General features: G+C 41.7%; 1 protein-coding gene across 1 annotated transcript in view; it reads left to right on the top strand.

Moving 5' to 3' along the window:
• ADAMTS5 (ADAM metallopeptidase with thrombospondin type 1 motif 5) overlaps positions 1-25,217 on the top strand; it is a gene marked incomplete at its 5' end in the record, with an annotated part of 36,149 nt that extends 10,932 nt beyond the window's left edge. The window contains 6 exons of the mRNA XM_039696993.1: positions 11,150-11,317; positions 14,986-15,269; positions 16,369-16,552; positions 16,979-17,154; positions 17,798-17,973; positions 21,309-25,217. Of these exons, the coding sequence (XP_039552927.1) occupies positions 11,150-11,317; positions 14,986-15,269; positions 16,369-16,552; positions 16,979-17,154; positions 17,798-17,973; positions 21,309-21,879 (1,559 nt within the window). The remainder of the gene's footprint in view (positions 1-11,149; positions 11,318-14,985; positions 15,270-16,368; positions 16,553-16,978; positions 17,155-17,797; positions 17,974-21,308) is intronic.
• Positions 25,218-25,988: the final 771 nt, after the last annotated feature.

Here is a 25,988-nt window from a genome sequence, read left to right as displayed (position 1 = left end):
AGAAAGCTTTTGGCCCATCTGTTGTCATTTGCATGCACTTATCTATTGGAAAATAAGTCATATTTTTCAACTTGTTGCATGCGCTGTTGTTAGGAAGCTTTTCTCCTACTCCCTGCAGAGAAAAGCTTTTGTGGCAAAAACCCAACATAATTCCAATGTCTTTGTAAGTGTACAGAAGTTAATTTAAATCCTGTAATAAGGTGAAATGTTATTTAGGTGATAAAGGTTTGGTCACAAAACCTGTTTAGCTTTGTTTCAGTTTCCACCTCTGTGGACAGCAGTTAAATTAGGAGCTTTGCATGTACCTTTCAAAAATGTTTAAGATAGAATTAATGACAGAAGAAAGTTTATGTTCTGGGATATTACTTCTGCCATGATACAACCCTTCAAGAGAGATGCTGCCATCTTAATAATGTTTCATTTGCTGATGTTTTGTGAACTGTGTTCACTGGAAATACATTTGCTATAAGGGCTGTTCACCTTGGGGAGTGAGCAGCAATTTGAAAGTGGAGAATGTTCTTTTTTTTTTTTTAATTCTTGGAAGGAAATAATAAGGAAAGGAGAACTTTCAGAGAGAGCCAGCTGCTGAATTGCCTTGTACCTTGTGCCAAACCAAAGTAAAGTTTGCTTTGGGAGTATCATTGCAGTGGTTCCATTTTCAAGGAGCTTGCAGGTAGAGCCTGAGATCTGAGTGCCTTGCACATGTGGCTGAGGAAACAGAGGTCACCAAGGATGGAAAATGACCTGACTCTTCAGTGACAAGTGGTCCTAACCCTGCTCCTCTTATGGTTCTGCAAAGGAATTGCATCAGTGGTGGCTGGAGGGGGCATCAGGCATTGCATGAAAACATAAAATACTGTGGCAGGGTGAGTCCCCAAAGCAGAAATTTTATTTTAGTAAGCAATAATACCACAACAAAAGAAAAGGTCCTCTGTATTCACTAATTCAGTGCATTTAGAGAGAGCTACAGCAGTGTAGAAAGACAGATCTCATGGGATGTGGATGCTGTGAGTGAGCCATCACAAATCTGGGATGGGTTAAATGGCAAACTTAGCCTGTCATTCACAGCCAGCGTGCTGGGGAACACTGCTTGTGTCCCTTGCACCCAGAAGTGATGTCTCTGCTGAGGGTCATGGGTAGGGTTGGGTGAGGAGCCCTCTTGTTGGTGGTTGTGGTGTGTGAAGAGGAGAGCATTGCCTTTCCTGCCATTTTATCAGCAATAAATACATTTTTAGGCAGATTAAAAATAAAAGAACACAGATCAGTAAAGATAGGGATGAGCAGCAAACGTTCACATTGTTACCTTGAATTCCATACAGAGAAAATATAAGCAAAAGTGAATTATTTTTAGTGATCTAGAAGCACATTTTGGAGAAAGGCCATTTTCATACCTAAGCATTTACAGGAATCTCTAAAAACTATAATTTTCAACGTAAAAAAGGCATGAATTGAAATGAATAAATAAGAACCCTAATAGACATAAAACCTCTAGTTTGAGGCTGTTTGAAATAACATCCTCTTTTTTTTTTCCCTCCTCACCAGAAGTTTTTAGAAAGGAGGGGTGTCAAGTCACAGAATGATCTTTGTGTGTGTGGCCTGAAGTGGGAGAAGCTGAGAAGAAAACACAGCTAAAATTGCTTGAGTACTTAAATTAAATCAAAGGTCAAAAAAGGATGAAAAATAAAAGTGTGGCATGGATACCCTTTAGTTAAGCACTTTGGGGAAAACTTTGCTGTATTTTATTTGGAGACCAGATTTCTTCCTGCAATCCAGAAATCTCCAAGTTCCCCCTGTCCTGTGGGCAGGGTGTAGCTTTAATTTTACAGTGGCTCAGTTCCTCAGTCTGAGGGGATGCTCTGAGCCTGAAATGTTATTTTCTTTCACTTGGAAGGTCAAGGTGAGCCACTGGCTGAAGCAGAGTCACTGAGTGGTTTTTGTGCATGGGGAGCAGATGCAGCATCTTTAGCATGGACTTGATCCTCAGAGTGTCCTCACTGTGACTTCCAGGGGCTCTGAATGCTCTTGCTTCCCCCCTGAAGGATCCAAGAGCATTTTCCAGACTCAGATTCTTCCTCTGGAAGGCAACCAAAGTAAATTGAACTGCAGCTCAACCCAGCAGGAGGATGCACAGCCCGGGGGCTCAGGTTGGATTGGTGCACAGGAAGCCAAAAAGCAGCTTTGCTGCAGAGCAAACCTGCTGCTTCTGTTGCCAGGGTTTCTGCCACATCACATGGGAGATGTTTGCTTTATTTCTTCCAGATAAAATAGATGGATTTTGGCCAGTGGTTTTTGAGGGGGAGAGAATGAATGAGCAGCAACAGGCAAAACCTCCACAGGCCTGTAAAGGAGAGCACAGGACGGAATAGATGCAAATTCTTGGTGTAAATGATTAGCTGGCAATAAAAGGTGGAAATCTTTATATAAAGTTTGATAAGGTAGGACCTAAATCTTGTCCTACTTGTATGTAGCTTGTCTGCAATGTCAAATGGGAAAAAAAAGAGGACAATGCAACAAAAAACTGGAAAGAAACCTTGTAACTTTGAATTGGTAATCCAGTTTCTCTTCAGAATACAAGGGAGCGGTGCTAATGCCATAAATGTTATTTTGAAATCACAGCCTGCCAAGACATCCAGCCACCATCAGTAAATCCATATCTGGTTATTTTCTAGCAGGGGGCATGCTGCTGTCAGTTGGGACAGCAGTAGCTTCATTTTCCCAAAAATAACCCCTGGATCCTTGCCTGAAATCATCACTATGTTGTGGCATATGGGTGCTTTTTTTTTTTTACCTCTAGCAGCTCCTTGAACTACACCTCCACAACTTTGCAGAGCTGTCTGAGTTTAGGAACAGTATATAGGAATTCTTTGTTATCAGCAGCCTATTGTCTATTAAAAAAAAAAATAAATTGAATGTTTCCTTGCTTCATGCACTTCCCTGCCTTTTGGGGACATGTGGAGGAGAGCAGGTAAAGAACCTGAGATTGCTCATAATCTCAACATTTATTTAATGTTTTTCATAGGGCAGCACAAGCTTCTCCATGTGTCCCTTATTAAAATAACCATCAGGAAGCAAAACCAATGAGATTTGCACTCTAATACTCTGGACCTTTGGATCAGAGATTTGTTACTTTGACAGTGCTGAATTATAAACAAGTGGAGATCAACAGGATCCAGCACCAGGCACAGTAAATCAGCTGGAATTACATTTGACATATTTTGTGATGGGATATTTCCATGTTTTGCAGCCTGGTGCTGTGTTTTGAGGTACAGTCATGGTCAGAAGTTTGTGCTGGAGTCCCACTGTGCTTTGGCACAACCATACCACCACCCTAAACAGTTTGCCATCTACAAAAGCAAAATGAGAAGAGTTCAAAGGGATCTAAGAGGAGCTGCTGCTTGTTTTATCAATAGGAAATTCCCCCAGATCACAAAGGGAATCCCAGGGAAAGCCAAGAATTAAACCTGAGTTTTGATCTAGAGTCTGCTGAGTTTTGATCTGGTCCTTAAGTACAAAAGCAGCCTTCCTGCAGCCTTCAAGCAGGCAAAGCTCCAGTTCAGCTCAGTGGGAGTTACATGGCTCTAACATTTTAAATTATATTTATCTTTGTTCTTTCCATCAATCTTAAGAAACTTACTTTTTTAAAAAGAGGCAATACAGCCTTTTTTTCTCAGTGATAATGTTCATTTGACCTTTTGCAATGTTCCTACTCCTCTGTTACACAAACACTCTGGCATGCAGTTACTCCTTCTGTCCTCCTGAGTAATATGGTTTACTGATGTTCTTTCCAAGTATTTTATTTTTAGGTTATAGCTTTAACATTGCTACGTGGAACTAATTAAACCTTTGTTCATTAGTTGCCTTTTATCTTTCACATGTGACTTTTGGGGAGGCAAGGCCAAAGGGTGGGATAAAAGCAGCCTTCAAATACATTTTGAAAATCGCTGCAAAAATTTGCATAATAAATCATTCCCCATGTCCACCTGGGACAGCACAAGGAGTAATGGCCTGAAATTTCAGCAGGGCAGATTTGCTTTAAGCATTAGCCAAAATCATCTGAGCAGGACAGCTGAGGGCAGGAGAGAAGTGCTTGGGGAGGCTCTGGTTCTGGAGGCTCACAGGAGCCAGCTGGCTGGAGCAGCTGTGGCTCAGGGGATGCTGATCCTGCCCCAGGGCAGAGGGATGCACAGGATGCCTCTTCAGGGTCTCTGCTCAGCATCATCTTCTGTGGTTATGAGGAGTTATCACAACATCCTCCACAGCTGGGCTGTGTAATGCCTGAAACCAGGGGACTGCACAGAAACTAAAGCTCAAAAATCCCATCAAAATTTGGGTTGGAAGGGGCCTTAAAAATGATCCAGTTCCACCCCCTGCCGTGGGCAGGGACACCTTCCACTCTTCCAGGTTGCTTCAGGCTGGCCTTGGACACTTGCAGGGACGGGGCAGCCACAGCTTTTCTGTGCTTGGGCCTCACTGCCCTCACAGCCAAGAATTTTCTTCATATTTTAAGTAACAAGTTTGATACCAAATCTTTTCCAGCATGGCGTCTTCCTGTGGCCTCTGTCACCACTGAGGACAAAAGTATCATGAGCACTGTTAGCAAAATGTATTAGAGAGCATCATTTTCTGTAAAAAAGGCATTTTAGAAGTGAGGTATTGCTCCTGGCATCTCTACTCATGTGGTTCACTGAAATACATCAGGATACCATGAACTCTGAGTGGGTTGGAGCTGTGGGTTGAGTTGTTTGAGCTGCAGGCCACTGAGGAAGGAATACCATGTCTAACTTACAGCAAACTCTGCTTCTGACTCCTTCAGTAAGAAATTAAACTGAGAACAACGTGTGTGATACTTAAAGGGGTCTTTTGATGTCCGTAGAAGAGTCAAAAAATCCTCCCACTCCTTGTTTTGCCACATGTGCTCATTTTGTGTACACTCAAAAGTAACTAAAGACAGCAATCTTTCCTTTGCCATGTTCTGCTGAACATGCAGCCCTTTGATTTCCAGGCTGTCAAGATAAAGCAGATAAAGACAAGCTTCAGACCTGACAGCTACAAATCTCCTGGAGCCTTTCATTTCAAGGGGGATACATTGCCAAGGGCACAGTCTCACAGCCACATGAGAAAAACAGTGGAGGTTGTGACTCTCATATTAGGTTACCTTCATGACAGATGAAGTTTAGGCAAATATCCAGGTAATCGTAATTAGGCAGATTTGCTTTCTTAAAACAACAAAAAAAACAGAGCGTACACTCATCCAAGTCTTCTCTGCTGACATACATCAGGAAAATTGCTTGATTCCTCCTCTTTGAACCCTTTTTTTTCAAAGTTCTGACTTAATTTCTGCTTGCAAAAGCTCTCAAATTAAGCCTTCATGAACATACCCCTTTTGATTAAGAGGAAAGGTGGGCAGACAAAGCTAAGCCTTCACAAGAGCTGAAGGTGGGGCAGAAAATTAAACTGATGTCTCAAAAAGCAAACATCAGCTGTCTAAAAGGTTGCTGGTTTAAATTTTGAATAAAAATTCTTGGCTTGCCCAGCAATATTTTTATTACCTTGTAATGTTATATAAAATATATCATTGCTCCACCTGCAACAGACCTGTAAAACTCTGTGTTTTGCCTAATATTTCACAGCAGTCATTATCAAAAAATATGTTATGGACATGGTTTAGTGGTGGATTTGACAGCGTTAGGTTTATGGTTGTGCTCAATGGTTTCTTCCAGCCAACCTAAGTGATCTCTGATTTTATGATTCTAAAAGAAGTTCAGTGTTCAGCCTGGGCCTCCAGCCTTGCAGAGTGCAGGCTAAAGTAGGGATTGCTTTCCTCCTTGGCAGGGAGATAATACCAATCCAATAATGTAATTTTTGTGGGGGGAGACTTCTGGTGCAGCAGACAATGCAGTTTTTACATTCTTGCACTGTGCACTCCCACAGAGTTCATTCATTTACCATGAGCTGCTGTGAATTATGTCCTTTCCAAACTCCTCTGAGTTGAACAGGTGTGAAATAGGTGTCACCATCTCCTGCTTCTTCATTCAAATGAATATTTCTCTTCTACATGCCCCATTAATTAGTGCAGTGTGGACCTCCAAGGCCACATCTTTTTAATGATTATTTAATTCTGTGTGGACACAGTGGTCTCTGATTGCCCGGGCAGAACCTTGCCTGGGAACTGCCTGTCTGACAGGGCTGATGTGTCTGTGATCTCCCACAAGTCTGTTACATCAAGCCAGCTCAGCACAGGTTTGTTTTGTGTAAAGTCTGCAGCACTGGTGGGTAAATGTCTGATTGGGGCTTTTTTATTTAATGTCTGCTCCTGAGAAGAAGCTGCACTCCAGACTATTGTTTCATTGAGTCTGAAGAACTCTTTAAGCCAGAAATATTAAAAACTGCCTCTGGGCTGGAGATTTAAAAGAGAGAGTGATTTTTTTTTTATCCTTTTTCTTTCATAAGTGGCTGATAGCAGTCAAAGAAAAGAAAACTGGAAGTAAAGGTCAAGAATAAAAAAAAAGAGGAATGGCTAGTTTTATATTCTAAGCAATTTTTTTGTAAGCTTGTGTAATTCAAATCACTTCTGTTTATTAAAAAAACCACCAGCTCTGTTAATTGTTATTGCTTAGCTCCATCATGACTTCAAGAGGATTCCTGAGTGATAGCAGCATGAAGTTCTTAAGAAGGAGTCAGAAACTCACAGGAGTTAGAAAAACAGCCCATGCCAGAAGAAGTGGTTTTATTTTGACAGAGTTCCCACATGCAATCTTTGTTTAGCCAAGGGGAGAGCAGGAGGCTAATGCACGAGGTCTGGGCTGGTGATTATTAGCCCAAGGAATGTTGAGCCGGGAGCTTCCTGAACCCTGATCCCACAAGAGCCACTGACTCATGGGGGAGCCTGGGACAAATCTCTTGACCTTCTTTTGCTCCCCAGTTGTCCCAGCTGGAAATGAGGTGAAAGGCATGACCTCACTGGCAAACACGTGCTCCATCCGAGCTGAGCTCCTCTGAGAAAACAAATTACAATGCCTGCAGCATTTTCAGCCTGCTGTGTCACCTTGCATGTCTCCTGTGGTCAGAGGGAGTGCAAGAGCAGCTCTTTGACATGCTGTCCCAAGTTCTTGTCCATAAACAGGTGGCTTTTTTCCAGGAGACCCACCTTGGTTTGTGCTTTAGCAAAGCCTGGAGTTGGCCTGCTGCATGTTGTGGGTATTTTCTGCTTTCTTGTTTCTAATACTTGAAATGCCAGTGAGAAATGTATGACAGTAATTTTGTATGCTCTTCACTCAGAGAACGTCTGCAGATAGTCTAGAACTGTATATTAAGAAAAACCAGAAATATCCAGACTCCAAGAAGTGTTTGGACAGTGCTCTCAGGTACAGGGTGGGATTCTTGGGGCTGTCCTGGGCAGGGCCAGGAGCTGGACTTGGGTGGTCCTTGTGTGTTCCTTCCAGCTCAGGATATTCTGTGATTCTGGTTTCCTTCCCAGTGTTCCTGGGAATAAGAGAGCTGCTCCACCACACATCCAGCACAGCTCTGGTGCACTCCTGCTTTCCCTGCAGGGCTCTTGTGTCCTGATCCTTGGAGAGGATGAAGGTTTTAATTGACTTGTCATAATTTCTCTGAAGTATTCCACCCCCAATTAGGGGTATACCCCCCGTTCCTGCAAGGTGTAGGGATCATTTTTGAACCCGTTGCAGGTTGGGCTGTAGCAGGTGTTGGCCTTCAGCAGGCAAAGCTGTGAGGGGAGGATGTCACTCCATTTGGGGCTTTTTGGAGTTGGAGATGCAGGCCACCTCCTCCTTGGCTACAAGAGGGCAAACCCTGCCTCCCCTCCATCTGTTTCCTTCACCATTTTGTGCATTCCTACAGCATAACTTAACCAAGCACCATCCTGCTGGTAAAATTGTATTCTGTCATTTTCACTCAGTGGGAACTGTCAGCACCAGTAAGATGCTTCATTAAGTAGAAAACAGCAGATAATCTACAAACCCATTCTCAATCAGTCATCATTTTACACAGCTGCTGGGAGCCTTTTATTTTTCTTCAATAGCCCAGTTTGACGTTTGTACTTGTACAAAATGGGGTGGGGCTAAAATTGGCTTTGTTTTCAAAAGCCTTCTGTGTAAGATTTGTATTCCTCGAGTCTTCACTTCTGTCCAGAGCTTTCTCCAGAGCTCTGCTTCCATGTAGGGTCTCTTGAATGATCAGCATTTCTAATTTGGAAGGGAAGAACCCCACCAGAAAATGCCAGAAAAAACCACCCTCATGTCATGTAATAACATCAGCAGGGTTTTATGCATGTGGTGGTGGGGAGGGACTTCTTGAAGTAGGAAGGGAAGTGTCCCTCCCTTAATTTTTGGATGCAAAAGAATGAAGGGTACAGGTGTTAAAAGACTTTGCTGTTCTCATTTCTGTGCTAAAAAGAGGAAAACTTAGCCAGGCAGTATTTAGAGATTACCCAGCCCTGTGATATTTTGAATTTTGATTCTTTTTAATGAGATGCAAAAGCAGATTGCAGCATCATAGGGGGTTTGTCATATGCTTTAATCACTTCTAAGTCTGGTCAGAGTGCCTTAAAAGGCAAAGTTAGAACAGGGAGAAATTTAGGTTGTGGTAAGAATTAGGAATTTTAGCTCCATTAAATCCTTTGAGAGTTGCACTCACAGTGTTTGTAAGTGAATGTAAGTGTTTGTCACCCCAGGACGTGTGCATACAAAATTAACTGGCAAATCAGTATGGAGAGCTAAAATCCATATATTTAATGCTATTATCCTCACTAACATCACTGGGGGCTAATTTAGAAGCCCAGACACTGACAATCAGAATTATGTATTTTGGAAATTATTCACTACTTACTGCTTCTTTCCTTGTCATGATGGCTTTTTTCAATTATTTTTGAAAATTTTAAACATAACAAGGGAGATTCACAAATACTTTGGGAAGCTTCTCCTCCAAGATGCTGAAGTCTGCCAAGTAAGTGACTTGGTTTTTGTCATGCGCTGGAACAATGGCCTGATTTAATATGACAAAGTAGATGCTGCTAATGAGGTGTGTCCTCAGCTCACCCCATTTATCACAGTAAAGTAGGGAAGTTATGCTGCTCTCTCATTAAAGGTGAATCCATTAGCCTGACACTTTCCAGGAGATGACCCTGTTTCAGATTCCTCTGCTTTTGCCAAAGTATTTGGGATGAAATGTTCTGTGCTGAACAGTGGCCTGAGAAGCATTTCATTTTATTTATTTACTCTGAAATTCTCCATAGAGGCTGTCCAGCCTTTTTCTGAGGAGGGAGGCTAAATTGGAACAGTGTTATCCTCAATGTCTCTGCTCAAAGTGAAGAGCATGACATTTACCTGCAAGCTTCCTCATATTCAAAGGATATTTTTTATTTGTCTCTATGAAGGAGAAAAAAAAGAGAAACTCAAGAGCAGCCCAAGCTGCAGGAGCATTAACAGGCTGTGAATATGTGCACTGTATTGTTGAATTCTGTACTTCCATGGGATGTCCTTAGCAGAAAATGAATAGGTCTGAAGAGTGAAGTACAGTTCTGCAATAAAGGGATTTGTCTGGAGAGCAGACCGCATCTTACATGCGTGAAGTGCTGCAGAGTGGTGTGGGAAATGAGCTTGTAGAGAATTTTTAAAGTCTGACAGATGATGGAAATTATCTTCTGATAGAAGATGGAAATGAAACTACAAACAAGTTTCAAAGGGTGGCCTTACAAATGAGACTAGATACTTTAGAGAAATAGAACTATGAAAGATGCACTGTAGCAATTTTAGATGATTGGTTTTAAGGCATTTACAGCATGGTGTGACAAAAGCTTATAGGCCAAGAAACACTGACAGTGTTTTGGAATTAGGAAATAATTAACTTCTGGCTGTAATGGTGTGCATTATAACATCTGTATTGTCTCATCCTTCTCATGAGACTGAAAATGGAATAAAAGTTTTTAAAACACCTCTCAGTTGCTCCATCTCTAGGTCAGAAAAAGGCCTGATTGATAGAGTGGTACCAGAGGCTGTGACAAACTGCAATTCTGCCCTGCAGGACTGAAAGCTCCATGTCACAGAGCTCTGGAGAGTTCTGAATGGTGCTATAAAATGCTGAGCACTCTGAAAAATTACATCCTGGAGTTGCTGGTGTGCACTCAACTATCATTCCTATCCCACACTGAACCAGTGCTGAGTGCCATGGGATGTTACTCAGCCAAACTCTTTGGATCAATGCTCCAGCTTTTTTTTATTCACCTAGGGCTGTTTAGTTCCAAGGCAAGGACTTAAAAATTAAACTCCTTTTCCACTGAAAGACCCTCATTGCCTTATTTCACAAACATTCTGCAGTGAGGTAATTTCTACAACTGTGAGCAGTCTTATATATATACAATGTATTAAATGCTCAGCCCACTTTTAGAGAATTTGCTCTGTAGGTTAGAAGTGGTGCACTGACTATTTGGTTACTCTGTCAGAGGAATCTGTCAGTTTGAAATAATAATCTTAGCAGGGAATTGTTTTGCTCAACACCAGCATTTGTCTGGAATGAAACAAAGCTGTTGTCATCTCTTCAGAGCAAGTCTTTGTATGTAGTGCTGTATCAGATTGAAACTTGACATGTACCTCTTGATATTCAGTGTCTCAGTGCAGCATAAAAACAGCTTTATCTGTCCTTATATAGGAAGTATTGCCAAACAAAAATGGCTTTACTTACCTGAAAAAAGAAAAGGCCAAATCTTGCAGAATGTGTCCCTTTCAGGGCATCAGGCTTTCTTTTCTGCAGTGGCTTTGTCCTTATTGTTAAAGCACTCTTGATTTAGCCCTGCATATCTTATTAATCAACTTTTGGCTGAAGTTGAACATTTGGAGCATTAAGTTCAGGCTTCAGCTCTCTGCAGCTTTATTCCCATTCATTCTTCTACCCTTTGTTTAGTTGCATCTTAAATACTTTTATTTTTAGCTGTTTAAAAAGATGTAGCACCTTTCTAGACAGTTGCAGAACATTTTCACAAAGTTTTTCTTGCTGAAGGTGAATTGGAAAAACAGTAAGAAGTCAATTGCTGATAAATATAAATGAGTACAGTTCCTTTCCCTCACATGATTGTGAGCTCCAGCTGGTAAACTGGATAGTCATATAATTTAATTAATTTGTTTCATTTCCACAGGGCACTTGCTCGGGCTTTCCCATGATGACTCCAAGTTCTGTGAGGAGAACTTTGGCTCCATGGAAGACAAGCGCCTGATGTCCTCCATTCTGACCAGCATTGATGCTTCAAAACCCTGGTCCAAGTGCACTTCAGCAACTATCACAGAATTCTTTGATGATGGCCATGGTAGGTGTTATCACTCCCCGTGTCAGCTACATGGTACTGCTTTCTGTCAATCTATATTTTTTAATAAGAACATTTTATGGCAGCTTATTTGCTAAATATGACATTTACCCCTCAGGGAATAAGGACAGAAATTTTGTTTTCCAAAAGTAGAAATGAAAAAGCATAGTCTTCAACTTCACTCTGTAATGAATTTTAAAGTCTTCACTGTGCTCCCAAAGCAACTGCAGTTATTAAACAAACCACTCAAATTCCAAAATGCTGAGATAAAAATGACATAATTGAGTGCATGGATCAAGTTGTTATGGTAACCAAAATGCTTATGGGTAAATGTATGGTGTGTCTGCTGAATGTAAAGATTTGCTTTTAAATATTTTGTTGGCTGATTTCAGTGCTCCCTGAAACATTTTTCTCTGAGTGACTTAATTTTTTCTCTCAATTTTATTAGATCCATTAATCTGTACTATCCTGTTTTATGGTCCATATTGCTCTGGCATTGATTTCATATTACCAAATTAATTTCCACAAATGAAGAGAACTTTCCCTGTTGAGTTGCTGAGGTTACTCTCCCACCATCCATGAATGACCTCTCAGAGAGTGTAAGGAACTGTTTTCTCCTCAGTTCATGAGTATCTATCATTTAGGTGTGTGGTCTTCAAGAGTTATTGATGTGATGAAGTTATTCATAGCAAATTTGAACCTCTCATCATGTAGGTCTGTAGTCCTCTGGGAATTAATTGTATTGCTGGTGGTGTTGGTGTGAGTTCAAATGCATATTTAAGATTTCTTTTCTTGATGGATCAGCCATTCAGGGACCTTTTCTAAGTAAAAGTCTCATATAGAAATTTATAATTTCCCTTTTTTTTTTTAAATCACAGATCTGTCCTAACAGAATACAAACTTCCATTAAGTTGAAGTCAATATTTTGATTTCAAATGATATGAAAACTTGATCTGACAATCAATGGCCTCAGCAGCGCTGGGGGCATGAATGGTGCTGAATGACACCATAAACTGATTTTGCTCAGCAGTGGAACACCTGACAGCTGAGTGCACTGCAGACACCAGCATTACAGGAAGTCAGCTGAGTAAATCCCCGTGGAAATGTCTCCTCCAAGGTCAGCCAGGGGGCTGGGGAGGATCAAGGTGCTGCTTCCCTGTCTCCTGGGGCCTGCTCTGAGAACAATAAACAGCTCTGTCATGGTGTCTCCATTTTTTTTACACTCACAAGATGACCCCAGACAACAGTTTGACATTTAGGAAGAAAAGGCTCGGTTCGTGTCCAGAGGAGAATGACATTTATATCCATCTGCTTTTAGCAAAGCTTTCCAAAGGTACTAATTGCCTTTCTTGTCATGCCAACCACCAGGCTGTGGGATGGTTGCTTGGGACTTGGTGTGTTCAGTCCCAGCGCTCTGTGCAACCTGGAACAAGGACTGTTTGTATTTTAATTAATTTACATCCTGCTTATCTGCTTCCTGCACAGATCTTGTTCCGCCTTCTTTTTTTTCCCCCCAAGATATATTACACATGGCATTGAGAAAGATAATGAGATGGCTTAATTAGCACTGTCAACAGCCAACAATGTTGCTCTATTCCAGGGCACAAAGATGTTCTTTGGTGCCCAGGACCGAAAAAAAAAAGAAAAAAGGAATAGCATTATGTATATGCTCTGGATGTTGAAATGTAGTGCAGAATTGAAGCCCTCTCTGCCCTCCCAGCAGGGGCCATGACAAGCAGGAGGTTGGACCAGCTGGTGGTAAAAACACCTGCAATTCACTGCACCCTGTCCAAACACAGACACTGCTACAGTCTACCCATAGAAAGACTTTTTTTTTTTCTTGTGGGAAATCCTTAGGGGCCTTCCCTATCTTCAGTTTTGAATTTGTCGTGTGAGATCAGCTGGAGCACCTGGCTTTGTAGAGATTGCACAACTTCTCTCAGTTAAGGAGAAGTTTGGATCTCATTCCCCTGTGTTCTGGAGGGGAAAAATGCTCTATTTGCTATGTGAGCTTGTGAAACTGAAATGATTGACAGATGAGTTATGCAAGAGTGAGACTTTTCTTTCCTTTTTCTCTAAATTTGTATTTCCAGTTGAAATGAAGTTTTATTATGGTGTTTTAAAATACTAAAAAACAGCTCTGCTTGGGAGTTTGATAAAGTTAGGCATAGGTACAAAAGCAGTGTATAATACTGAATATTGATATGCTACAGCCTTCCCACCACTGCCCTCACATTTCAGTGGCTTCCTCCCTTCTCACAAGAGGATTTCCACTGCTGTTTACTTTTACAAAGTGTATTTTTGCCCAAATTTATGCAAAGTATGTCCAGAAACTCCAGGGAAAACCTTGCTCCTCATTACGTCTCTAATATTTTACACTACAACAACCCAGGGCATTTTTAATTATCTCATGACAGCTAGCACTGGCACACCTTGTCTGCGTTAAAAATTCAGCAAAATCCAGATTAAATACAAGGCTAGGGTAAATCAGGGTCAGCAAATGGAACAGGTTTAACAAGACAGTTTTTGGTTGCAAGTCATCACACAGAAAGAATTTTTTGGCTAATTGGCATTAGTCTTTAGAAGAGCAGAAGAGTTGCAGTAAGTGTGTGTTTTGGAAGGAAAACTCAAGCTATTGAGAAATGGGGTATTTAGTTTGCTTAAACTCCCTGCCATAGCTTGAAATTCTATTCCATTTTGTGTAAATAGAGAGGGTTTTATAGATAGGCTTTTTTCAGCCATGATGCAAGTGAAGAACACTGGTGTGGGTTCCAAATTGAGGTAAATTGTGGTGAGTTATTTTGGCTGAGGATGAGTGAAGCTTGCCCAGACCACATATCCCTTTCATGAAGTGTAAAAGAGGTTACACTGAATAAATAGTTCTGCATGTCAACAAGTGAGGTTTTCAATGGTAAAAAAAACCCAGCTATCAGAAGATACCTAGAACATAAATTTGAATTCTCATTTTTAGAGTGTGCCAGACAAATCTTGACCACTGCAGACCTTAAAACACAAATACAAATCTTTACATTCATGCAATTTTTTCTTCCTGTTATTTATGAGTTTTTGTGTAAAATGGATAACCCTTTTCAAACTGGTTCCATAAGCAGCCAAGTATCACTCCTTAGAAGAAAAGTGCAGTCCAGCTTCAGTGGCAACATTTGTTTTGATACTAATACTTTGATATTTTTCCTTTAGCCTGGTAGAAATTTTGATTTTTCGATCTGTTTTGTTTGGGTTTTTTGGCCTCATTGGCTACAAGTCTGAGCTTTTTTATTTTTCTGGCATCCCTTTAGAAGCTATTACTATTTCTGACATCCTGATTTAAAACTCAAATTACAACTGTGCTTGCTTTGAGTCTTGCTTACATGAGTCCAGCTCGCTGCTTAAATCACAAATGGATAAATAGCATGGAATGTGTTCCTAGTCTTGTGTAAAGGACTGAAAGGCCAAAAGGACCTGGCTAAACTCATTTACACCAAGGCTGGGAATAGGCAGCTCAGCAGCAGGGTCAGAACACAGTGGAAGCAGTTTGACCTTGTGAAAACCTGATGCCACCAGAATCTTCACATCACCATCCCTTGAAGGAGGCTCGCTGTCGCCCGAACAACTTTGCAGGGAAAAGAACAGTACAAATCTTGAGTGAACAGCCCCTTGTCTCGCTCTTGCAGGGAACTGCCTGCTGGACCAGCCCAGGAAGCACATGGCAGGCCCCGAGGAGCTGCCGGGGCAGACGTATGACGCCATCCGGCAGTGCAAGCTGGCGTTCGGCGCCGAGTACACCGTGTGCCCCGGCATGGACGTGTGCTCGCGCCTCTGGTGCGCCGTGGTGCGCCAGGGACAGATGGTCTGCCTCACCAAGAAGCTGCCCGCCGTGGAGGGAACCCCCTGTGGCAAAGGGAGGATCTGCCTCCAAGGGAAATGCGTGGACAAAACCAAGAAGAAATACTACTCGGTAAGTTACGCCACGGGGAACTGGAAAAGGTGATCTCTCGGAGGGGTTCGTTTTTGTGGGAGTCAGATGGAAAGCTGCCTTGGTTTTTTGGCTCATAATTGGGGTGTTGTTGGTGAGGTTCAGGAAGTGTATTTTCTTCCTTAAGGAAAGGCTTCATTCCTGGAAAACTGGACATAGTGATTTTCTCATTCAGTAAATGGCACTTATCAGGACATGGCTTTCTGAACTGGCACGGAAAGCAAGATGAACCTCATCTCCACATTTAACTTACAGCTCTCATCTGAAAGGCCACAAGGCCCTAATTCTGATGAAGAAAAGGACAGATGAATTAATCCAGCATATAAGTTCTGGATCAGAAAAGTTTGTGCTTCCAGTGACAAAGAACCCATCTGCTTTATGTACCTGAAGAATCCCCAGCCCCATGAGAGCTGTCAGCTGCACAGTTCAGATACTTCTAAATTCTCTGGCTAGACAGTAGCCCCTTCTGTTGCACCCACAGAAGAGATGTGGACCTGTAGAGCTTTGTCAAAATATTTGCAAACTATGGGAGCCATTCAAATCAAGATACAGCCTTTCTCACTGTTTACAAATGGATTTCTATACCCTTTTTTATGGATTTCTATGCTTCTACATGATATTGCAATACTATAGACAATGTAGCAGAGTTGACAACTCCATCTCTTGCCAGTAATTCCAAGCAATACCTACGCATCATAATAGTTGGGTTTGATTAATCTCAGATTAGCAGTATGGGTACTGAACACCTTGCAGCAAGTTTAAGGGGCCTTTTTGGTTGAAATAGCAAAAAATAAGAGAGCAGCCCATGAAACCGTGGGTGTGTTCTATGAAGAGGCTGAAGGCAAAGCAAGGCCCAGCGTTGGCTTTGCACCCACAGTGCAAATGAGATGTCATCAACATGCAAATAAAAGACAGAAATTAACTTTGCTGGGAGAAAGAAGGTTCCTAAGACCTGTATCCCTGAATGGCCAACTGAAGAATTGCCTTCAGTTGAGGAAAATGTTAGCAGTGACTTTGTGGTAACAGCTCCATTCATGCTTGGATGATGAACTCACCTCCTGCTGTTCCATGTATTTTTCAGGCTTCAAGCCATGGCAACTGGGGATCCTGGGGCCCCTGGGGACAGTGCTCCCGTACCTGTGGAGGGGGAGTTCAGTTTGCCTATCGCCACTGCAACAACCCAGCCCCCAGGAACAACGGGAGATACTGCACAGGCAAGAGGGCCATCTACCGCTCCTGCAACGTCATCCCCTGCCCCGCCAACGGTGAGTGCCCTCCTGCTCCACCCTCCCTCCCTTCACAGGCACTAAACACTGATTATCTGCCCTGAAACCACACAGCACAGGCTCACTGTAGCCTCCTCAGATTGTATTTATCAAGGCAAGACATTCAATATGAGTACAGTATCCTAATTCTTCACCCACACCTTGCCCTGGATGCCGTAGAGAATGTGAAAAAAGTCAGTCCTCTAAAATGAAACATCATGCAAACTTTAGGCCTTTAATGCTTGCTATGCCATTGGGAGATTTCCAAGCTAAAACAGTAGAGGGATTGGAAGGCCAGTTCTAAGTGAAGAAGTGGTGTGACATAACTTAAAAATGATGTAAGAAAGAAATTGGAATAGTAGATAGACATAATGATATTTGCAGCATGGTCTGAAATAGCCACTAATGATGTGAATAATTCCACAGCTAAATCCTTCCGACAAGAGCAGTGTGAAGCAAGGAATGGCTATCAGTCTGATGCAAAGGGGGTCAAGACTTTTGTGGAATGGGTCCCCAAGTATGCTGGAGTACTGCCTGGAGACGTCTGCAAGCTCACCTGCCGAGCCAAAGGAACCGGTTATTATGTGGTATTTTCTCAGAAGGTAATGGCAGCTCCAGTCAGGGTTTCAGTCAGCTTAGAAGTGTCCCATATTTTAGAAATCTTTCCCTACAACCAGGGAAAAGAATCATGTGATGCAAATATTTAACTGTGATCAGATTTAATGGTTTGATCCAGTGGTTGTACCTTAGGGCCAGAAAATGAGATAAGTTTTTCCATATCTCAGTATGTGAATGCATGAAAATTATGGGCCTCTCTGCATGAGGTTGTTTTCAGTAGTGGATAAAGGGCTTTCTGCCTAGAGTTTTCTGTCATTATGGGGTTTTCTGGAGGAAAAAGAGTATTAGGAGAAAAGAGTACATCTAACCCTGAACTATGTTTAAGGAGTCCAAAGTAATTCCTAAAGAACCAATTAGTGTAGGATAGTTAGTGGTACAGATAGGTCTTGTGGTCAATTTGTTCTATCAGATGCAATCCAAACTGAAAGTTAGCTGTCCTTGCTTTTGTCCTTTTGCTACATTTTATCTGCTTTTTTACCATCAATATTAGAGAAGCTCAGTGTGCTCTGTCAGGGGAGGTGACCTGCTCTGAGTTGGTGACTTAAATAAGGAACTGTGTTTTGCCAGGTAGATCCAAACCCACAGATCTCTGTGGCAGTCTGAACCAAGTTTTATTTGCTTGCCCAGGTCACTGATGGCACGGAGTGTCGACCCTACAGCAACTCAGTCTGTGTGCGAGGGAAGTGCATCCGAACGGGCTGCGACGGCATCATCGGATCCAAGCTCCAGTATGACAAGTGTGGGGTGTGTGGAGGAGACAATTCCAGCTGCACAAAAGTCATGGGAACCTTCACCAAAAAGAGGTACTGATCTCAACAGCAAGTGCATCTTGTTGTGTAAATAGTTACTCTGCCACGTGCTGCTTGCTTTCTGTCTCTAAATGCAATTTGCTTTCACATGGGGGAAAATCCACACTGCCTGTAGCTTATTGCAGTTTCCAGATGTGCACAGTTGGCTCCTAGCATTATCCTGAAATTGGCAAAGCATCAACTGGCAAAATGTTGCACCCAGCTCATTTCTGATACAAAGTGCCAGTGAAGCAGGTGAGCACCAACAGGAATAGCAAGTCATGCCACTTGCAAATTTTGTTGTGTCAGATGGATTGTGGTTCCTAGAGGACAGAGGAAAAGGAAGAGAGAGGTGAATCAGAAAGTTGTTGGGATCAGAATTATCTGCATCTCTCTGAAATTTTGCATTTCCCACTTGTTGCTGCAGTAGCAAGTTACACCCTGTGAGAGTGCTTTTTCATCTCATCTATTTTGAGTGGCACTGCAGACTTCCCACCTGATTTTGTGACAAACATTCCTTGTATTAGAAGTGCAAAGAAGCAGACAGCTCTAAACACCTCTTAACAGCTGAGAGAGATTATACCCAAAATTTCCTTTTCCCACTGCTGAGTAGGTGTGGAGTTTAGATATATAGATGAGCTATCAGAAATACCATAGGCTTACTCATGACTATATCTCTTCATATTCCTTCATGTCCACTGGCATAATATCAATCTCCAGATGGATTTTTTTAAAGTCAAAATATTTATAGCATTTATCCATGAGCCATTTTTCTCTCAGAGTTCACATTCTAACTGTAATAAAACTTAATACAAGTAAAATAAATTATCTTCTGCCGTGGTTTTCCCTCACCACACTGGGGGCAGTACTGATAGGCCAACCTCAAGTAAGTCCTTTCTGTCAACTAATTTTTTTCCCTCTTCAATTCTTAAGATCATAGAAAAATTGGGATTTTTAATCATCATTTATACAGATAGCAAAATCTCAAAGGACTGATTTACACATAGAAACTTTTAGTTGACAATTTTTACTCAGAAGCAGTGACCGTCTTAAGCATCTTTTATATATGAACTTGATTTTATAACTTCCAAATTCTTACATAGCATGTTGAAAGCTACCAGAAGTTGAAATCTGACTCCTGAAATAATCTTTTATTTCTATACATTTCAACAGACTGATTAATAGCAGTCAGAAATGGCTTGGAGAGTGAATTTATCCTAAAAATAAACATAACTAATCTTCTTCTTGGTAAACCAATGACTGCTCACCTAACAATGCCAAAACACCTCTGCCAAAAAGAGTGGCTTTCCAACCAAATCAGTAATTATATAAACCAAATCTTTTCCAATTTGTAAATACTGGGATGTCTGGGAATGTCTTAAGTGAAGTTGACAGTGGGAGATGTATTTCATGTGATTTGGCAATAATCAAGCTCCAGGAAAAATGTTAGAGGGGCTCCATGAATTTCAGGGAGGCCAGATTTGTACCATAGATACACTTGGAAATGGAGAGATTTATTATAATTATCCTGTGAAGTTACCATCTTACTCCTCCAATCATACCTTTAAGTGTCATGAGACTGGCTAGAGGGTAAATTTATGTTCTAATATGATTTTGATTGGATTTGGGACTGCTGATTTATTTTTACTGGAAAAGTTGTTTGGGGCAATTCTTCTCTGCAAGTAATTGACGTTAAAATAAACCCCTGATTAAAATAGTGAAATCTTAATTGTCTGTAAACTGTTTTTACAATTTTGTTTGAAAGGGCAGTGCTGGTAGGAAAATCATCTTTCCTCCACTGAAAAATGGCAGCTCCCTTGTTGCTGTCCACTATAAACTTCAACAATCTGTACATCAAATGTACAGGGAAATTTAAATGTACAAGCAAAACTAATACTTCCCATTGCAGACAGTTGCCATGACAACATTTGTTTGTGCTTTTTTTTTTCTTTTAAAGCAGGCAAAACAGAATCTCCTGGGAAATCTGCTTCCTAGGGTTTTTGTTTAAAAAGCTGTAAAGCCAAATTATCAGAAGTTGGGAAAGAGGAGAATTAATCTGCAGATGCTTCTCTGTGCACATGGAGCATTACAGCTCTTCGTGCAGACAGCTTGAATTCTCCAGGACTGCTTGTAGGTTTTGGACAAATGATTTTGTAACTTTAATGACATGTTTGAACTGAGTTATTCTGGCAACTCTCATGTAAAAATATTTGTGCAGTGCTGTAGAGCAGAGTCCCCAGCCTGGGATTCACACCATATTGCCCCAGCTTTATGGAGGTGCTAAATCAGTGGAGTCTTAAGTCATTGTCCCATAACTGCTGGAAATAGCAGGGGATCAGCACAAATGTTTCATTTGTAATATGTGCAGTGTCTACTTGTGCAGCCAAAAATTCTCAAAATTAGCAGTCTGTTCCTTAAACAATCCCCAAGGAGATGCCATCACTTTTATGTATTTTTCATGTATTTTCTCATTAAACCTTTCAGATATGAGGTACTTTGAGGATGGCTTTGTCACAGGTTTAGGAATGAAAACACATCTCCAGTGTCCAGCTGGTAGCTTGCAGCTATGTAAAGCCTTTAAATTGTTTTCTATATATCAGTAAAGTTAAAATAACATACTTGAGATAGTGATAAATTCCAGAACACTTGCACGTTTTGAATGCTTGTCACTTTTGGTAAAAGAGTTTAATCTCTTTTTCTAAATCCCAGTTAAGATAGTTCATAACTAGTAGAGAATTCCGTGGTGGCACAAATGAAGCCTTTGGGTGCCCCTCTTATTAGGCACTTGACGATTAATCTTTGGCTTTATAAATTTCAAAGTAAACAAATTTTTTCTCGGTGATCAAGACTATTTTTAAATGTTCCCAAGGTACCTCTACCCAGCTGTTCCTCTGCTCGTGCTTTCCTTAATCATCATTATAGCAAAGACAGCAAGAAACAGCTGTAACCAATGCATATCTCATTATCTTTTCCTTGGCAGGCAGCGCGTGCATCATATTTCATATCTCCCACCCTTTGCTGAAATCTATAAGCTATCTGTTATTTTTCATTCCTCTGGTATCTGACCCACGTCAAACTGTCCCTAAAGCTAAAGATTAAGCAATCTGCAAGAAGTGCAGTAGAAACTTCTTGGGGAACGTGAAGAACAACACAGCAGGCCAAGAGTGGAACCTGGTTAAATTAATCTTAGAGAAAATCCAGGTGGCCTGAACTGAAATGAAGCAAGATGTTGTTGTCCGTAGGTTGGACTGAAAGATCTGTTCCAGCCTGCTCGGTCCTGTGATTCTGTGTCATGCCAGTGACTTTGTGAGGCGTTGCAGTGAGACTCTTCCTTCTTTCCCTTCCTCCAGCAAGGGCTACACGGACGTGGTGAAGATCCCTGAAGGGGCGACCCACATCAAGGTGCGTCAGTTCAAGAGCAAGGACCAGAGCAGGTTCACGGCCTACCTGGCCCTGAAGAAGAAGAACGGCGAGTACCTGGTCAACGGCAAGTACATGATCTCCACCTCGGAAACCATCATCGACATCAACGGCACCGTCATGAACTACAGCGGCTGGAGCCACAAGGACGACTTCCTGCACGCCATGGGCCACTCGGCCACCAAGGAGATCCTGATCGTGCAGATCCTGGCCACCGACCCCACGCAGCCCGTGGACGTGCGCTACAGCTTCTTCGTGCCAAAGAAGCAGGGCCAGCTGGCAAACGCTGTCCCCAGCGGCGGCAGCGGCGGCAAAGTGCCGGCGCAGGCCGCGCAGCCCCGCTGGGTGACGGGGCCGTGGCTCTCCTGCTCTCGAACGTGCGACACGGGCTGGCACACCAGGACTGTGCAGTGCAAGGATGGGCACGGGAAACTGGCCAAGGGATGTCTGCTGTCCCAGAGACCCTCAGCGTTCAAACAGTGCTTGCTGAAGAAGTGCTAACCTGTGGTGGGGAGCTGCTTTCAAAGAGGTTTGAGTGAGCCGCTGTTGGCGTGCTGGTGTCAGGTCTGCCCACACAGACAGAAGCAAAGGCTTCAAAGTACTTGTGTTCAGTCTCTAATTATGGGCAGAATCTGCCTGTTTGGACCAAATGAAGATGTGCACTGCTTTAAATAATGGTAGGGTGGTCTTAATGCGTCAAAGAAAGTAAGCGTTAAAGTTGTTATAAGCCCTCTGTGTCTGCAAAAACGTAAAATAAAATAATGCAAAAGAAGAAAAACTAGTGAATGGAGGATCCTGGGATATTTGAAGGTTACAGAATCATCTCCCCTTTTTCACCTACCTCTACTACAGTTATGTCCTTAGGAAACGTCACATGTCCCCATGATCCCACAGTAGCTTATTTTATACTGTTTTGTAAATATGTTTCAGTTGGTATATCACTTTATATCACTTCCTTCTATTAAAGAAATCAAAAGACAAATTACATAAGCAAAATGATTGACCAAAGTATGTCTGCAGCCCTTGTGGACTTGGTCCATCCTTCAGAAAGGGCCACAGATGTTTTACTGGAAAATGAAGAGCTTGCTGCTGGTTTTAAAAAGTGATACCTTTTGGTTTTGACAAAAGGAAATACGTTTTCGCGGTAGGAATTTCCTGACAGTGTATCATTAATGTCTGACAAATCCTCTGTTTCCACCCCAAAATTCTCAGGAGGAGCCTTCAGCAGCTTGCAGAGCAGGGAACCCCCCCATTCCTCCAACAGCAGGAGCATCAGCAGCTCCTCCTCGTGTGTGTGTCAGGCATGCACCCAAGGAGGAGCTGGCTGCAGGGGTTTGTGTACACTGTGCTTGTAACCTGCCTGCTTCCAGCTGTGTCACAGCCTGGGCTCCTTGCTGTCACTGAGCAGGAGCTGCTTGAGCTGCTCCTCGCCATGAAACAAAGGCATACTGTGCTCTGTAAAAAACTAGTTAGAGAACCAAAACTTACAGGGGAGGTAATCAAGTGTCTTCTAACTCGGATATTCTGAGGCTGTGTTCAGCTGCTTTCTCTGGTATTTTCTCTATGGCTTCTGCCTTGAATTTAACAATGTGTAATGTACCTACATCTTTTCAAGAGGCTCTCAAGGTCAAAAAACACAGCAAGCAGTTAATATTTTATCACTGTTTTGTCCATCGTGTCTAACTCTGGTATTCATCTTACCAGCAAAAGTTTGTAACTATTTGTCTTTTTTTTAAATTGTTTTGTGTGTGTTTTGGGGTTTTTTTAAAGCTCTAGAAGGCATTCATGTTTTGTATATCTATCACATTTGGGAGGAAGAGGGGTCACTAGGAAGTCAAACCACATCAGGATGTGGAGGACTTGTCCAATATCAATAAGACTGTTTCCACAGCACAGGCAGTAGCTGGTAACAGTTTTCCTTGGCAGCAATTCCTGAATCCTGTTATTGTCTTGTGGAAGTTCTGTGACTGAGGCTGGGCATTTCACCTTGTGCAGGTGGAGTCCTGAGAGCAGCCCTGGTAAAATTGCTCTCTTTAATATCTCTTTAATAGTAGGCTTTGAATTAGACCCTAAGATAACAGGTACCAAAATAAATGGAAAAAAAAAACAACCCACTGATGAAATAGACCCCATCTTTTACTCCTTTGTTCATCCACACAGGAGAGCAGGAGACTGCAGGAGGATTTTCAGACAAGCCTCAGCTCTAAGTCAGTGGTACTTGAGCACTGAAACACCTCAGGCTCTTCTGAAAATCCCAGGCATGAAATCAGCAGGAAAAACTCACTGGAGTGTGGAGCAAGAAGGGCAGGTCTGACTCCAGGCTGACACAAACATGTTTTTGCAACTGTGGCATGTTTGTGTGAACTCTCAAAAATCATGTGATGATTTCAAAACAGCATAGAGTTGCTACATCTACAACTGTGAAATCTGGAGAAGGATCTGGTTTTTTACCCTGTTTTAAATAAACAGTACCAAGGGCAGGGCCTCCTCCTCTGTTAAATGGATTGCCAACAAATGTTATTAATCAGCTTTCAAAAATGGTGTGGCCTTCTGTTCAGGAGTAGATCCTGTGCAAAAGTATGCATCTTGAGGAATACTCCCCATTTATTCTTGATCCCAGTTGTAAGAACTGATATCAAGGCTCAGATGGTTTGCACAGTGCTGGAAAGTAAACATTTATGCCTGCTCTGCCTGTTAAAATAAGATCACTTTGAAATGCCTTATTTTTCCTTCCAAGTAATCTAATTTTGATGCTTATATATGTATTATACATGTCCTAGAACCTCTCCAAAACATCCATAACAGATAGAAACCATCATGAGAGGAAAAAGATCAGGAGATTGCATGTGTCTCAGCATAGACAACATTTGTCTCAGCATACAGCTGCTGCATTAAGTGGTGTTTGTTCGTGTTCTGTCATCATAGAGACAGAACGTGCAAGTATTTGTGTTTGCATCATGGAAATAATTTATTGTATATTCAGCAGGCTGAGTAAAGCTTTTGGATGCTATCTAGGCATGCCATATGCGGGTATAAATTCAGAGCTTCTTTAGATCATGAATACCTTTTAAAAATGAAAGGGTTTACTTAGAAATAAATCCAAGAACAAACCACTGTAGTGATTTTCACCAGTGTAGCAATGAAGCAAATTAACACAAGCAAAGATGTGAGGAAGCAAAGGGGACAAAGGCAGGACCTGAAAAATGTAAGAAAGAGGGTAAGCCAACACTTGCTTTCTCAGGTGTTCCTAAATCAGAGTCAGTTCCAAACCTTGCCTGTGGCAAGACTGTCCCACGTACCTGATGAATGAAGAATTGCTGCAAGGTCTGTTCTCAGCTGAATCCCGTGTCACTCACACTGTGACATCATTGTTTACATTTCTGCCCAGTGTTGCACAGCTGGATTCATGAAATGCACCGAGGGCATGGAAACCTGGAATTGTGCTCTGGGCACAGCCAGGAACCATCTCAGTGTTAAATTCACTCTGACTTTGGGACACGATCCCTTAGGTGAATTTGGACCCCAGAGCATCAGTGGGGTTTGCATCATCTGCTTTGCAAGTAGGATATTCTCACTAGGAAAAAGCCTGGCATCGTTGGTTTGACTGTGTACAAGAAATTAAGTTTAGCTGCCCTCCTGTGGAAACAGTTTTATCACAAGGGGAAGAGGGAATAATCTTGTGGATTAATAACAACTGTTTAAAAAAAAAAAGCAACACAGCACTGAAAAAAATAAAATAATTTATTGTTTTTACAACTGGTATGTGAATGGATGTAATGAATTTATTTATTCTTATTTAACAAAATACCAATTGTGCAAATTCTATATTTAAAATGTTTTGCTATCGTCTCTGTCTCTCTTTCTGGCTCTCTTTTAATTTATGCTTCGGGTTTGTGTTGAAAGTACACCTTGTGAGTTTACATAATATATGGCACTGGTCATTTTTTGTATGATTTTATTTAGAAGACTTTCTGCATGGAACAGGAGTATCTGTGTATACACACATGTGTAGATGTATATTCTTTTTCTGCTGCCACCTTTTCCTTTGAGAAGTTGTAGCTTTTTAGTTTGATGACACCTCATGCTCCACGCTCCTTGATACACTTCAAAAAGCTCTCAACAAGCAAGTCCCAAAGGTCTGCGGGCCAAAAAAGCCCTGTAGTGGCTCCTGAAGAATTCAGAAAACAGATTGGTGTCTCAAAGGCACGTGCAGTTCATGCTGGAGGCCTCAATGATTGACCCCCAAAGCTCATCCTACCCCTTGCTTAAATTGTAGCAGAATTTCAGTAACTGGGAGTCCTCTCCATGGGAGTGAAGTTCCTCTTAGTTGCCAGCACTCTTCTCTCATGCAGCTTCTTATGTTTAAATGACAACACTATAAAGAGAAAACTCCTGGGTGTCTCTATAAAATAGCTTGATAAACATATGATTTGGTTTATGAAGACTGAACCATTAAAAAAGCTGTTTTTTCTGTTATCACTGTTTATATACATATATAAATATGTATATATGGCTATAAAAAGTCAAAAGCCCAACTTGGAAGGCTTTGAAGTGTTTTACTTAATTGTATTTCACTTTACCCCACATCAGGCAAAATTAGATTTAAAAAA

The sequence above is a fragment of the Passer montanus genome, unplaced genomic scaffold (genome assembly GCF_014805655.1).
Source record: "Passer montanus isolate IOZ18808 unplaced genomic scaffold, ASM1480565v1 scaffold116, whole genome shotgun sequence".
Classification (NCBI taxonomy): Eukaryota; Metazoa; Chordata; class Aves; order Passeriformes; family Passeridae; genus Passer; species Passer montanus.
This window is presented reverse-complemented; position numbering and strand designations above follow the sequence as displayed.